General features: G+C 41.3%; 1 protein-coding gene across 1 annotated transcript; it reads left to right on the top strand.

Moving 5' to 3' along the window:
• The first annotated feature begins 549 nt into the window (after nt 1-549).
• On the top strand, nt 550-15,112 carry BPIFC (BPI fold containing family C). Its single transcript, XM_071424277.1, has 15 exons — nt 550-664; nt 1,037-1,148; nt 1,274-1,402; nt 2,173-2,328; nt 3,085-3,148; nt 4,000-4,060; nt 5,048-5,139; nt 6,984-7,166; nt 7,872-7,916; nt 9,209-9,379; nt 9,948-10,015; nt 11,306-11,348; nt 12,195-12,258; nt 13,032-13,108; nt 14,795-15,112. The coding sequence occupies exons 1-15, from the start codon at nt 550-552 to the stop codon at nt 14,858-14,860; spliced, it is 1,446 nt and encodes a 481-aa protein (XP_071280378.1). The 3' UTR covers nt 14,861-15,112.
• Nucleotides 15,113-15,755: the final 643 nt, after the last annotated feature.

Raw genomic sequence — 15,755 nt, 5'->3', positions numbered from 1 at the left:
AGGCTGTTCCCAGCTCTGGGAAAAAAAAAAAAAAAAAACATTATCTGATTTTGTCCAGGTTTGTTTAAAAATTCTCTATCAGGGTGGCTTCTCTCACTCTCCCTGGGAAACCTTGCTGAAAGCAAGACCTTCTGAATTTCACACTACATGCAGTCTGTGATTTATACAGATAACTCTATCTTGGTTTAAATCTTGTCACAGAAGCCCCTGGGATGGGCATTGGCTTCTCTCATTCACCAGCCCTGTGGTGAATCCTGTAGAGCCACCAAATTACAGCCTAAAAGTTCAATGTTTGTCCAGATGGATGTATCCCAAGCACTTTCCCCAGTCTCTATGTCAGTGAATAGGTTGATTTTTCTCCTCTACCCCACAGAGCTTACTTTTTGTAAGTCTGTGGTCTTCTCTGCCAGAGTTGCTGGGCTTTCCACTTTCTTCATTCTGGAGGGAAAGCTGGTGTCTGGGGTAGGGGGGAAGGGAGTGCAACCACCAAGTGACACAGCATGAATTTCTGCTATTATTATAAATATTTACTAACAGGTCCTGTAAAAAATGAGGAAGATGCTGAAGATTTGCTGTTCTCTCCTTCTCTTAAGTTTGCTCAGTGGGCTACTTAGTGCCAATCCTGGAGTCAAAGTGAGGATCACCCAGAAGGGGCTGGAGTATGGTATGTGTGATGCTCTCATCAAGAGCTGCTAGTAGCATTGCCTTCAATACTGATATGACAAAGGAAAGAGGGCAGTGGGAGTAAATGACCCCGTGGCAGGCTATAAAGGAAAGTTTAAGAGCATAAAAGAGCAATGTCAGTAAGCTACTTGACAGTATTGTACATCATATCAAGGTTCACCTGACCTCAGATATTGAGCCAGATAGTTCAGCTCTTGCCATGACTAGGAGTGAGACCTGAAATAGCACTGCCATGTCTCAAGTGAGATACCACCTTCTTGCTGATTCTGTGTCCATCACATTTCCTAAGCCAGAAACACATAACTCCCAGGCACTGTCAAAGGCAACTGAACTGATCATTGTTTTCCTGTAGCCAGGGAGGTTGGGCTGGAAATCCTGAAGCAGAATATGGAGAAGGAGCATTTCCCTGATTTGACTGGCCATGAGAAATTTGGGCTTGGTAATGTCAAATACAACATCTCAAGGTAAGTATTCTCTCTGGGGGCAAATTGTGTTTGACTGAAATTTGAATCCTGTTTTGTGTTCATTTTGACTTATTAAATCCATTTTTAAAAAATCTTTTCTCTCCCGTTTCTTTCTCATGCTCTAGGATACATGTTACTGCTGTAGAATTACCCAGTGCTTCCATCTCCCTCCTACCAGGGTCTGGGATAAAACTGGTGATTGGAAATGCTTCTCTAACCATTGATATGAACTGGAACATAAGGACCTGGATGTTGTATGTACAGCTTTGCATGTTCTGGGGTATTTTTCTTGATGAATAATATAAAAATGCAAATTTTAGTTTATTCTTGTGACCCCTTCCTTGTAAAGGTGCTCTTTATCAGCTGGCAGCAGTAACCCAGGAGCACAGACTGGTGCTTCTGACAGGTCTGCTGGTGGGAGACAGCCCCTGCACCCGCAGACATCAGCCCTGTTAAAGAGTCCATGGCTGAGAAGCACTGCTGCAAATAGCACAGGACTGCTGCTCTAGCTGAATGCTGTCATTGTCCAGCCTGCCAGCTAATGACACATTTAGAAAAGCTGTAGTGTGGTGGGTCACAGTCTAGTATAATAAACCCTCATAGTGCAGTCACACTATTAGAAACTCTCTGTTATGCCACCAAGAGATACAGTTCGAAAGCTGGTGGAAAATGGATGAGCAAGTGGCAATATCCTTAGAGCAATCTCCACACCTTCCTAGTCCCAGGCTGTTTCAGAGGAAAGAAGTCCCTCTTCCCCACATTACCTGTATTGCTAAATTGACTGAATTACAGGAGTCTCTGATCTGCACTTCTGCCAGGGGCAGCAGGGCTGCATGCAGGGGGAAGGGACCTGGGACCTGAGGGGTGACACAGCAGGAGTCACAGTGCCCTCACTGGCAAGCACCCGACACAGGCAGGCAAAGCAGAGTAGTGGCAGTGACCAGCCATGGGTCCACATCACCAGGCAATTCCATAGTGAAGAGGTGGATTTTTTTCAGTTTTTATTTATTTTCACTTGATGCAGCAAAGACAGTGGAAGAGGCACAGTGCACATTTCAAAAGTGTTTGTTACTGCAATCCTTTCAACACCCCTGGAAAATGCAGGCCCTACATCAATAGCCCTCACCAGCTGCCGGACAACTCCTGGTGATGTAGATATCAAGCTGAATGGGAAAACTGGGTAAGTGGAAGAGATCTGTATAAACATTCTCACAAAATAACTGTCACTGAATGGCACAGAGACAACTTTACAAATTAGGGCACACAGAACTGCTTTTAGGCATCATAAGGCAGCACAGGTGAGAACTGGGGTCCCAATAAAGCATTAAAATGGTCAACATTGATATTTGGCCTAGTATTTACACACAGTAGAAGATAAAGAAAGAATCAAACAATCCCTTGTGCTTCTTCAGCACTTTCAAACTTCTGCTCTAATCTTCAACTCTAGGTAGGAGTTATGAGGTTGTACTATGCTTCACTTCTCCTACTCACAGTGCTATCAAAATTGAACAGAAACAGACTGTCTATTAACCCTCTGGATACAGCCCCATGAAACAGTATCTCATTATTTTCTTGTATTTCTCTCACTGTCTGAATACCACTCTTGTCACCTGTTTGGGGGAGTTGTTTTTGTTTGTTTATTTTTACTTGTTTTGGAAGTTTCTAGTGCAGAGACCATTTTGTACATATAAGATGGTGGTCTTCTGAAGAAATCCATTTTTTATAAATATTAATTAACCCAGGCTGACATGCATAGTGCTGAAATGATCATCTTCTAAATGGCGGCTCTCTGACAGGTTTTACATTTCAAAAAGGTCCCATGTGTAACAGAATATCACACTAAGAGGCCATTAAATTCATGTTCTGCAGAGATACCTGATTTCCCCTTAGTGACCATAGTACTTGACCCATTAATTGCCTTCTTCCTTCCCTCTAGCTTCCTGCATAACTTCTTTATCAAGTATCTGAAGAAACCCATTCACAGGAGCTTGGTCACTAATGTAAGCTTTTCACATTGTGTAGGGGAGGGGTGTAAGGAGGATAGCATTCAGTCAGTGATGTGAACTTGGCAAAGGAAGAATTAGAAAAATAATCCTGTAATAGGCCTATTCTGGTCTGATCAGCACAGTCATCATTTTGCCAGCCAGAAATGATTCCAGATAAAGTGACAGGTTCATAGCCAAGATACTGACACAGCTATGTTCAACCTCAGTAGCAATAGGGATGGATAATGTAGTTATTTTTCCATTCCAATGCAGAATAAGTCCCTGCCTGTGTACCCACAGGCATCCTGGGGCTTGGGTTATTTTTATGCTTGGCAGACAAAACATATACTGGGCAACACATAGAGAAATTATAGTATATCAACTGATAGTATGACATTTCAACTTCATTGTAGCAAAAGGGTGAGTAGCTCTGGTGACAGCCTGCCCAGGGCCGCTGAGAGGAAACAGAGCTTGAGATGGCTGTCATTCTGTCCGGGGGTTTACAGTTGGACTCACTGATCTTAAGTGTCTTTTCCAACCTAAATGATTCCACAATTCTGAGATCTCTCCTGTGACACCAGTATGAGATCTGTCCTCGCACTATTTAAGGCTGTGGTTTTGTCACCCCCACCAGGCTGCCTCTGGAAACGTCCCTCTTTTTTGTAGCTCTGACATACAACACACTTGCATTGCACCAACCAGAAACCTTGGGGATCCAGTTAGGTAAAGAGAAGCCAGATTAGGTGTTTTGATAAACAAATGCTGCAATGTGTGTCATGCAGCAGAAAGATCTGCTAGCACACACGTAAGAGGTGCTTATGCATCCATGGTAATCAGGCCATAACTTGAGTGTGCTCTTATTGTAGTCATGTCCCAATATCAGAGCTGGGATCCAGTTGATAGATGGAGACCTCCAATCACCGAATGGTGAGTCATCGGTGATACCTTTTCCTTCTGTTTTCTCTCTTCTGATCAGTGAAATTCTCCCCCTTCCTTAACAGCAGCTGTTTAGCAATGCCTCCAGGAGTGGTATCAGTCCCTCTGCTCCATCTGCTCCCTTGCATACAGAACCACAGTTAACTAAAGGCTGGGCTACTTGAGCAAGAAATATGTGTTTCTAAGAGCCAAGGACTTGGTAGCAATTCTCAAATTGCAAGTGTGGCAGTGTGCACTTCTGTTATGAGAAATGCCACTTAGAGGCCACACAGTTCTACTAAGACAGTTTTCCTTTATCATGCTCCAAGTCATCCTGCATACACAGCACTTTACAAGCTGAAGCCTGTTCTCCTAGCCTGACTGGAAATTAAGTTTTACTTACCTATTTATCAGACTTGCCAGAGACAAAAATGAAAAAGCTCCTTTGCAAAAGCCTTCTCACTTGAACTACTTTGGGTTAGATTTACAGGCATTTAAGACACCCAAAGTGTTGGTCAGATACCATGTGCAAAACAGGTATCTAAGCAGATCAGGCACTCTCCTGGGAAAGTACTTGCAAGTTACAGCTACTTGGGATGCTCTTAAAACAAAAAATCCCAACACCTCCTTATGCCCTGAGGCACTGATATGGCCATCTCCTTTTTGGGGTTAGACCAAACTTACTTTCCACAATGAGAAAACAATAGACAAACTAGAGAAGGCACTTTACATAAAGTCTCAGTAGAAACATCAACTCTTAGGTCAGAATGCATATTAGGAGGTCCCTGGTTGCGTTTTTCCCTACTCTCTGGAACAATTTGTGTCATTCTCTTTCAGAAAAGACTTAGTTTTAAGTACACATAGTTTGACTTAGTTTTAAGTATACATAGTTTGACTTAGTTTCAAGTATACATAAAATTATGTAATTGTAATTATGCATACATAAAATTATTTCTATGTTTTTTGTAATATTCTGTGTCTTATCTACTACTCTTACAGCTGTAATGCAGGTTGATGATTTGGCTGAAGTAGTCTACTCCTTAAGTGGCTTGCTGTCAGTATTCCAAACATTCATTGACCTGGACTTAAAGGTAGTTGCCTGTAGTGCTGTTTGCCTACATTGCTGTGGGTTCCATTATTCTATGAGACACTTTCTTAGGTGACCATGGCTGTTGTTCTGAACATAAAGGCTCACCATCTGAGAAGACAGACATTTCAAAGCATTATTGAATTTGTTACAGTAATAATTTGTAACAATCCTGTTGGGCAATGAATCCTTTAAAAGCCACATTCTTTTCTTTAAACTGCTTTTGAGCGGGTTGTAAAAAATAGAGTGCAGTTAAAGACTAAGCAAGACAGAAAAGAAAGGGAAAGGAAAGAAAAAAAGTTATTAAACCTCATCTTTCTCTCACTGTTGATTATAGCTGGGACTTCATTGTTCAGTCAGTCAGGATAATTTTTCTATACATGGGACTAACTAGGTGTGTCTGCTGTTGGATAAGAGAGAAGAAAGAGCAAGACTATCAGAGCAAGAATTAAGCCCCTAGCTTCTTGAATGGGAAGGCAGAAGACCCTTTCAAAAGCATGGGAGCCCAAGGAATGCTGCTGAGTCTGTAGACTTGAAAGTTTATTTCAAATTAAGGAAAAAGTCTCCTTATGTACTGAAAAAATCTGACTAGTTCCTGATTCTAAAATGACTTCATTGTCATTCTGTATAAGGTGATTTGATTGAGGGTAGTTGTCATTATTATAGTATCTGCGATCCTTAATTAAGTTTAAGCTGCCTTGTGCTTGGTTCTTTACAAAGGCCAAATGAAAAGGCAGTTTTGTCACAAAGATCCTACAAATTAAGTATTAAAAAAAGGACAACAGGGAAATAAGAGAGGGGGAAACAAAAAGGAACAAAAAGTTAGTATCTGCTTGTGTGGTAGACACTGGTCTCAGCACACCAGCTCTGCAGCTGCTGTCAAACTCTTCTGAGTATTGCAGCAGCTGGATTTTAAGCAGGGACTTGAGTCAAACTAAAGATATAAAATCATGGCTGTTCCAAGAGCTACTCTTCCACATAAGTGGGGAAATATACAAAGACTGGTAATTCCAGCAAGTGAGGATTGAATGGAGAGGTCACCTACTGTGATTCAGCACCTTGTAAGCATTTTGATAGTCCTTAAAAGACAACAGGAACTTTAGAGCTAGATGAGAAAATAAAGACAGACAAAATACATTTCAACTTCATTGTAGAAACAGAACTAATAAAATGGACATAAAAAACTTTAAACTTTATATGTCTTCATCACTTCCAATCAGTTTACTGATTTACTTTTTTGTTTCATCTGTATGCATTTGGAAGTATTAGATCTGCAAGGCTTGGCCAATATGATGGCTAATGCAGAAGACAACATAGGCATTTTGGGTTTGTCTGACATAACTTTCCTCTCTCATAAGCCTTTTGTCTGCACAAGTTATCAACTTGATTCTGGGCACAATACAGCGCTGATTTTGACCAAGAAAGACCTCTGGTTTTACAGAACAATTTTGTAATTGAGACCATTGGATAGCTCTTAAGCAGCAGTTCTCAGATTTAAATTCCTAGAGATGAGAAAAGGAGAAAGGAGGACCACTAGTCACATTCTTCATGCAATATTTAGACTCTTAATTTAGAGTGTGGCCTGAGGTGGCAGACTGTCCTTGGTGACCAGTATCACAAAAGACAGATCTTAGGCCTCATCTGTGAAGATTTCCAAATGCTGGAACTTGCCTTCACCACCTGCTTGAAAGCACCAAGCCTTCAGGGTGTACTACAAAGCCTGCATACTCATTTATATACCAAATGAATAGCCAGGGCAAAGTCAAGGAAAGTACCATTCATTGTCTTAAGTCATGGTAAAGTTATATTTTGATTCTGGTTTTTTTTATCTCTGACAATAACTTTTAGGGCGTAGTCTTCCCAGCTGGAAACCACACTGACTCTCCCTACATGGCAGCTTCCTTCACAATTCCAGACCAAAGTGACTCCATGCTGTACCTTGCCTTCTCTGAGTATTTCTTTCAGAGCTCCTCATTTGCTTACTACACCGCAGGGGCCTTCAACATGACCATTGCAGAGGAGGTGAGCAGGACACAGAGGAATGGGGTCAGAGTGGCCCAGTTAGGGCTTTGACCTGCCAGATGTCAGTATGTGGCCATATAAAGCTCTCAGTTGGTCTGTAGAGTCCTGGGACAGATTATAAATACTAGGGTATTGTTATTCTCTTTTACTTACACTCTATATAGATGCCTCAGGCCACAGCCAGGCATCTATATAGAGTGTAAGTAATGCCAAGTTCCACTGAGCCAAGAACCAAATACTGCCAAAAAATAAGGAGTTTGTAGACCTGAGGCACAGAGTTCTCTAACAGGAACAAGAGATCAGCTCTGGAGAATTTTGCAGCCTCATTGGCTGCTTTCTAAGGGATCTTCTTAGAATGAAAATACTACAGGGGCCTTGTAAGCAAAGCATATGTCAAAGCACAGCATCTGTGGCTTGAAGGCTGCCTGACTTGGCTAGCCCGACTGCAGGAGGTTCAGTAAGTCCCAAAACCTATAGACTGCAGGCCAAACTATAATGATGTTAAGAATTTGCTTTCTGAGGGATTATTTTGGCATGTATTATTGGGAAGCTGCTTTAAGTGTACCGAGTCTCTTAGGAATATTTCTGAGAGGAACAAAATCAAAGATTAATTGAAATGACTGTAATAATGCATTCAGAGAAAAGCTGACCATGAAGGTCAAATCTGGTAACTCATTTGTTTTCTCTCTTTTATTTTTTCCTTCAGACTTGAGCTATTTTAATATAAACACAGAGATATTTAGCAGTACCATCCCTGAGGTGAGTATCATTACTTTCACAAAGTCTCAGGGAAGCCACCCAGTGTGGGTGTCAAGACACCTCACTACTGGTGCATCCCAAAGGCTTCTAGGGCCAGCAGGGCTCCTGCACTGGAGAAGCAGGCACACGTGCGCCTTGTAACAGCAGAGCAGATGGGCCTTGTCACTTCCCACCCCATGATGAGTTGAATGACTTGCACTGTTACCAAACATAATCTTGGCCCATAACCTTGCACATCAATCTTTTCTCTGGGCACCATGCCCAAGCCACAGCTGTTCCTACCTAAAACCAGCTCCATGCAGGAAAAAGCTTCCAGTCATGAGTTCTGCTTTGAGAGACATCCAAGAGCGTTCTCAGCTCAGAAAAATCGCCTTTCTCCTCCCCAAACCTGCTTAATTCTCTTTACTTTGCTGCTGACCTGTGACTGATGAGCAGAAAACCTGGGAAGGGACCATGTGCAGGAAAATGAACTAACAGATGGACAGGAAACATTACATCCTATGGAACAGACAAGGCAGATGCACAGGATTTCCATTTATTTTAGGTGAAGGAGATGAATATAACTTGACAGAGAATATGAGCATGCATGGTTTCCACCAGCCTTCTGAGACAGGATGAGAAACCAAAAATGAGCAGAAGAACCCTTAGGCTATAAATGCAGAGGATGGGTGAAATCAAATAGTTCAAAGTACTTCACATTCTTGTTTGCTTCCCAGATGTTATTAAGTTCCTTCCTCAGAAATATAAGAATTCTCCAAGGGTAGGCATGTATGATGTTCTCCATAAAATGCCATGAGCATTGATGCAAATATTCCACCCCCTCTGTTTTGAATATTGAACTTGTGAGCCTATTCACTCTTTAGGCAATGAACAGAGTGAGGCTCCTCTGAGGACAGTCCTGAGGAGGAACCGTCTCCTGAGATGGGTGAATTTCAAAGTGAATGACTCCTGAGCTCTTTTATTGTGCGACTAAATACCACATTCAGGGTCCATTTATCTCCTCTGTTCACTAGCTAGTATTCAATTTCTCTTGAAATAATATGGAAAAATTTGTATTCCTCAAGTGGAAGGAACTTTTCACTGCATTCCTGAGTGGCCAATACTGTTAATTTAGCACCACAGAAAACCTTTATTTCCTGCTTACCTGAAAGAATCTTATGTTAACAGCTGTCCTTAACCTCATCATAAGGAAATACTTAAGAATTATTGCTTCAAAAGTGAGAAAATGTTGTATTCTGATCCATTCGATGAGAAAAATGTTTTTTCTTTTTTTTTGTCTTTGAATCTTACAGGTAGCTAAATATTCAATTACACCCTACCTAGTGATGTTGAAGCTAATGTCTTCTGAAATCCCTACCATCAGCTTACAGCAGGATTCCTTCACGGCGGAGATTCAGGGCTCTGTGGAGGTGTTGGCCATTCTGCCAGACTCAACCACCCAGTCTCTGTTCACACTGACCATAGTAAGTACAACAAATAAGGTGACATTTAACTCAGGGTTAAATATGTTTGTTCCTTCCTTCTTTTAAAACTCTGTACAAGAAACAAAGAAAATGCCAAATTTCTAGTACTTAAACATGCACATTCCCCTACACAAGGGAATAGTCACAGGTATAGGCATGACCTATACCTGTGTCACAGGTATAGGCATGACCTCAACTAACCTATAGGACATTTCTGCAGCAAAGAACATTTTCCTACAGATGGACAAAAATCCCAACATGTAGTGGCTCTGATTAAGCAAGGTTTTTTTCTTTGCAATGACAGTTCTGCAAGTGTGAGTCATGCCTCTTGGCATCTTGCTCATGGCTTTGATTAATGACATCTCATTACCTCCATTTCAGCTCTTGTCAGTGCCATTCAAATAAACAGACATTTACTGTGTGCAGCCTTGCAATGAGAAAGCTGCATTTACCTAAAACAGCTTCCATGCATAACTGAAAAGATGGTATTTATGTGTTTGTGACTAATTCATAGAAAGGGTCCTGGGGTTTTTTGTGTCTGGTAATCCATGGTTTCTTTATTCTGCAGGCAGCCAACACCAGCATTTCCCTGAATATATTTGATCAGAAATTGATGGGCTCGCTATGTTTGAACAGGTAATCCAATCTGGGATGAAAAATATTTCCTTTGGAAAACAATGTTAGCAATCCCAACATTAGTAGTTTAGACATACGATCAGATAACTGTAAATAAGTTTTGCTGGTAAATTCACCTGCATTAGATTATCTTAATCTGGCAGCACTTGTACAGTTTAGAGGAGGCAGGAAGCTTCTCTCTGACAAGTGCAATGGCCCCAAGGGGCTTCCCACCAGTGGACCGCTGCAGGGAAGTGGTCTCACTAGACTTCCCTTCTTTTTACATTTACTCTCCCCTCTGAGCTAGACAAACTAAGCATCCAGGGCAGTTTTGATGACCATAAATCATCTGAGAATTTCCCTCATCACTTTCTGTCTGGCAAGATGTCATGGCTTTCTAGACAACCTGTGCTACTAAAGAATGTCAGAGCAGTCCAGGGCACAGTAAAGAACCTGGGCCCCTGCAGGTTCCCTATGCAGATATTCTTATTGCAGACATTATCCAACTAAACTCCTGCAACTTGGAAGGGTTCAGAAAGCTGGAAACCAGAGGCTAGGCCATTTACACATCTAACATGTCATATTTCATGGAGAAGAAGCTCTGTGTATCAGGACCTCACAACTGGGAATTGGGACTCCAATTTCATAAAAGTCCCTAAGAAAGACACGGGGTTAAGAACATGCAGAGTTCATCAGGGCAGAGGGATGTTAGGAATTTAAGGAGAATAGTGCTGTTAGCATTTTCTGCAGTAATTTTTTAAGAGGAAAATCTAGAGTGTGCTGGAAGCTGGCCTTGAGAACTCAAGTACTGGTGCTGAGGAAACTCAGAAATCTTTTGTTAGATACAAGAGCAACTTAGGAAATAAGTATTTCATTTTGGAAACAGAGGCAGTAGCAACAAAGCCATCAGTAGCAGCAGCACCACACAATAAACAGATCCTTCCTTCCTGTTAAGACTCACATGAAAGCATTATGCAGATGTACCAAAATCTTTGGAAAATACCTGACACCCTACAAGTCCTTGGTAAAATCAATTGTCAGTAGGATTTCCAGAACAATACAGAGGGAGAAGCACACTCAAATTGCTGGCTGCAGCTCTTCTAGCACACTCTTGCATGGATGCTCAGCAATGCCCCAAGAAAACCATATCTTTCTCTATGTAGCAGTATGCAGTGGGTGAAAGTGCTTCAAAAAAAATCTCTGTACAGATGCTTCCAAAGACCTGGAGCCCTACAGCATGACTACACATGATTAGAATAACTGTGTTTATCCTTTCTTAGTGACTCATCTTGTTTCACTTCTTTCCCTCAGGATCCAGTTCTCCCTAGCCCACTCCAGTGTTGGCTCTTTTGAGGTAACTGGGTAGTTGAAGCATATAGGAAATGCAAACTAAGAATATCAGTGATATCAAGGCTAAAGAGTAAGCAGCTAAATTTTATCAGTATTTCTAAATCATTTGGCTTCATTCCCAAGTGGCTCTCTTCCTGTCTTCTGGCAGCCACCTCTCTGTTCTTGCCCCAAAGAGTTAAAAGTAAACTCTTAGGGGCAAGCTAGTGCTGTGCAAATGAGACATTCTGTAGTTGCCCCGGCTGCAGTAGGAAGAGATCTCTCGAATCATCAGGGTGAAACAGAGCAGAGCTGAGCTGTAGCAGCAGGGCAGAGCTGAGCTGTAGCAGCAGAGCAGAGCGCCATCCAATGGTCACAGGGATGGCTGAGGCACAGGCACTCCGTGGGTGCTCATCAACGTGCTCAGAATTCTGGCAAGGAGGGGGAGTCAAGATGTTTCCCTCAGATGCCTGAAATAGTGCAGTTGTAGCCTTGCAGGGGAAGACCCTGCCCCCACAGAGTCATTTCATTCTCAGTATAATCAATCAGTTCCGAGTAGCTGAGGAGAAAGGATTAAAACTGTTCTGGTCCTGCTTTGCTATTGGTGATATATTATCTCACAAATAAAGCAAATAGACTGTTTTAAATTAAAATGTTGGCCAAGCATAATGAAATACATTTGCATTTTGCATCTCACTTCCTTTGCATCATTCCAAAACCTTAAGATCTGAAGTTCACTTGAACTAATGACCCTTGAGGCCAAAAGAGAACTGGAAGTTGATTAAGAGCCTACTAACTCTACCCAGGATTAGGGTACAACAGCTCTTCCACTATCAGGAAATGATGGCTAACTCAGTTTTCTTGTCTGTGGCAGGTCTTACTTCTGGAGAACATCCTATCTTACATTTTACAGACTGAAGTAATTCCATCAGCTAATGGTAAAGCTGTATTTCAAAGCATCAGCTAAAAAGCTTCCATCAGAATGGGTTATTCTAGGAACTTCTACTGAATTTCTGATTAAGTTGTCAGCTCCCATTAACTTGGAGTAGAAAATGACCATCAGCCAATAAGCAGTGTAAGGCGAAGATTGTAGGGGTGTAAGTGCTCCCTCTCACTGTTCTGCTAAAAGGGCAAAAATTAGTAGGAAAGCAAAAATTCATCTGCCTTCATCTCAGTCTAGGTGGTCCTGATGCATTGGGGAGAAAAGCAAAATCTCTCTCATCTGCACACCTGCCTGAGGCCACTATATGTGAAATGCATTCCTTTTTATTAGACCAGAACAGAGCTTTTGCCTCTCATAAATCTTATTTAAGGCCCTGGAGGGAGATACAGCTTTCTGTCAACCCTCTATACTGGGATGAACATCACCTTCTTTAGCTAATGGATACAAATGGGAACAGGTCCTAATGATGGTAAAGCTGTATTAATAATCCCTCAGGGATCATTAGGGACAAAGCACTCAGTATGTAATGTGTTGAACGTTAAATCCTTGGTTTGGCTGCAACACTCTGCCAAGAGAGAAGCACTTGTAATTCTTTTTTTCCCATTGCTAAATGAGCATCTTAGCAGCCTCCCAGGATTGCTTGTGAAGACTAAGAGGCTAATTGTTATAAATGACCTACAAGTCTCTGGATAAACAGTGTTGTTGAAGGGCAGGTGTTTATTATCTTTCTAATGCATACCTAAATCATCTTTTGTCTCTTTTTTTAAGCTAAACTGTCAAAAGGATTCCCTCTTCCCAATCTGGCCAATGTTACCTTTACAAGATCTCACATTACAATTGTACAGGTGAGATTTTGATACTTATGAAAGATTTTCCTTTATAAAAGGTTATTTCTCTTTTTACTTTTTTTTTTCCCTAGGCATTTATTCACTTTCTTCAGTGCCAGAAATTTGCTGTGTTGGAGCTACTTAACTAATAAATAATGGGTTTAAAATGAGGTCCCTAGTAATGGCAAAATTTTATTAGAAACAAATGTATCTTTCTTTGAGAGGAAAAGTTAGAACTGATTAAATAACTATGAAGTGATCAAATGTACAACTTTTTCAGCCTTCTAAGTTGGAATTGAGTGTAAAAACGGGCTTGACATATTGTTCAAGTTTGGCCAACCACATCAAATTAGAGTTATTGCTATCTCACAGTCTTGTTGAATACTTGGAATATGAGAGGGAGGAGAATTCAATTTTGTGCATCTAGGATGCCCAGATTTTGTTAATAATTGGTGATAATCACTGAGGCTAGTAGCCAAAAGTAGCTAGTGAGCCCTCAGAAAATACTTTTTGCCTTCTGGTTATCCTTCTCCAAAACTAGCCCTTAGTTTGGGCATACAGAATGTTGCTAGGTAACCAGTCAGTACAAGGGCATTGCTGACAAATTAATGCCCAGAAAATGAGTAAGCCTTCTGCATTTCTCCACTTGCTTAACAACTTCTCAAAGTTATTTTCAGTTTTTTCGAAGTTTTTCTTTGCAGAGACTTCTAAATCTTTGTTAGCTGTTAAGCACAAAACACAGCTCAGGAAAGGAAATGCAAAGGTTGTTTTTAATTGTTCTTTGCCTCCCACATACCTGGTTCTCTACAAAATATAATTGCTCAGACACTGCTTTCAGTGGCACTCACTGCCAACAGTCTTATAGACTAATTGTGAATGAAGGATTTTAGTGATTCTGCAGTGCCCATTCTCCCTCACGTTCTCTCACCAATCTCCTCATCAGTAACAATGGAATGAGAGACAATACAGAATTGCTATGCCCTACCAAAGTGAATGAGATTCCCATTTAAAGGCTAGAGTTTAGGCTCTAGTTCTAGAGTTTCCACTTTCAGTCCCACTCTGATGGCTATGGTCAACAGAAGAAAAACAATTCTTACTTTTCATAGACAGGCTGGATGGTGCTTTGAGCTACCTGATCTAGTGGAAGGTGTCCCTGCCCATGGACATGCCCATGGCTGGAAATAACCTTAAAGACCACCCAGTTCCAACCCCCCTGCCCATGGCAGGGAGGTTGGAACTGGGTGGTCTTTAAGGTTATTTCCAGCCCCACCCATTCTGTGATTCTGTGACTGTGATGAGCTGCTCTCTGCAGGCTTATTGCTCTGTATGTGCTCACACTGGGTGAAGCTTTAAGGACAAGTTTACATTAAATGGCTAATTCTTAAGTGGCACAAATTAGGTAATCTCTTGTGATCCTTGCCTAATTGCCTCAAGGCTCAGATGAACCTTCCTGAGTAGGCTGTATAATCTTTAGATTCCATTCTGTCACTAACATGGTGCAAAGGGATAGCACCCAGGGAAAGATGGAGTCCTTTTGCAAAGTTCAAAGGACAGAGTTGAATAAAACTTGTTACTTCCAAGGCTCAGCTCTTCTCAGTAGATTTTTAGACCTTAAACACCAAGATCAATTTGAAATTAAGAAACTCCAAAATAACATGTTAATTTTAATTCATAGTATGTCCATGACTGTTCTCCTCCCTGCAGGGATATGTGTTGATTTCGACTGATGTCCACTACAAACACTACAGGAGAAGAGAGACCATGTGTTAATCATAAACTTCAAATCAAGTCAATAATGTGACTCTGAAGACTAAACACTGTCCAGTTCTGCTGAAATGTTTAACTTGAGCTCTGACAACCCCCATCCTGGCTGGGGGAAAGAGGGGGTGCTGGGAATCAAAAAAAGCTGATGGAATGGTTAGCTGGTGTAATGGTGGTAACAAGCAGACCCAAGGGAAAACATGTAACGCATGCTTGACATTTATTTATTCTGTAGTTTAACTGATGCAAAAATGTTTTTAAGATTAATGACTCTTTTGAAATACACTTTTGTCCATACACTTCCAGAAGGATGCTGCAATCTTTTAAAATTAGGAAAAGTACATTGTCAAAATGCTGCTAGGGCAGATACAGCTGCTAATATATGTCTACTCTAACAACCTTAAGCACTTCCTTTCTGCACACCATGCATGAAGTAGGGAGTGAGCCCTCTCCAGAACTGTGGAACTGTCAAACTGAAAACTGTCCCAGTTACAATGGGAAGTAAAATCTTTGCAGTGTCTTAACATAAATCTTAATATGCAGAACAGGACCGGAGCCAGTGGCACTACTACTTTCCATCTTTCCGGGTGACTCTTCAAATCTGTGTGCCTGTCATGTGCTCTCTTTAGTCTCTTTAGTGCTGTTTAGCCAGGTTAGATACATTTAACTCCTTCAGTGTTTCTGGGTAAGACCTCTAAATCTAACTCTCTGACATCTTTTCTCTGAATTGAAGATTAGATACTTTTCTTACTTCGTTTCTGTATGGTATCTTACCCTCTTTCTTTCTCCTCCTTTTTTTCCAGTACTTTATTCGTGTGCAAATGGGAACACAGTTCTGCAGAGGGCCATGCCGGCCCTGCAATGCGTAGGTGCTTGTGCTTTGGCCAAACCTGGACGGGAAGCC

This window comes from Agelaius tricolor, unplaced genomic scaffold, assembly GCF_023055355.1.
Source record: "Agelaius tricolor isolate 1412-34295 unplaced genomic scaffold, bAgeTri1.0.p SCAF_3, whole genome shotgun sequence".
Classification (NCBI taxonomy): Eukaryota; Metazoa; Chordata; class Aves; order Passeriformes; family Icteridae; genus Agelaius; species Agelaius tricolor.
Note: the sequence above shows the minus strand (reverse complement) of the source record. Positions and strands in the feature narration are given on the sequence as shown.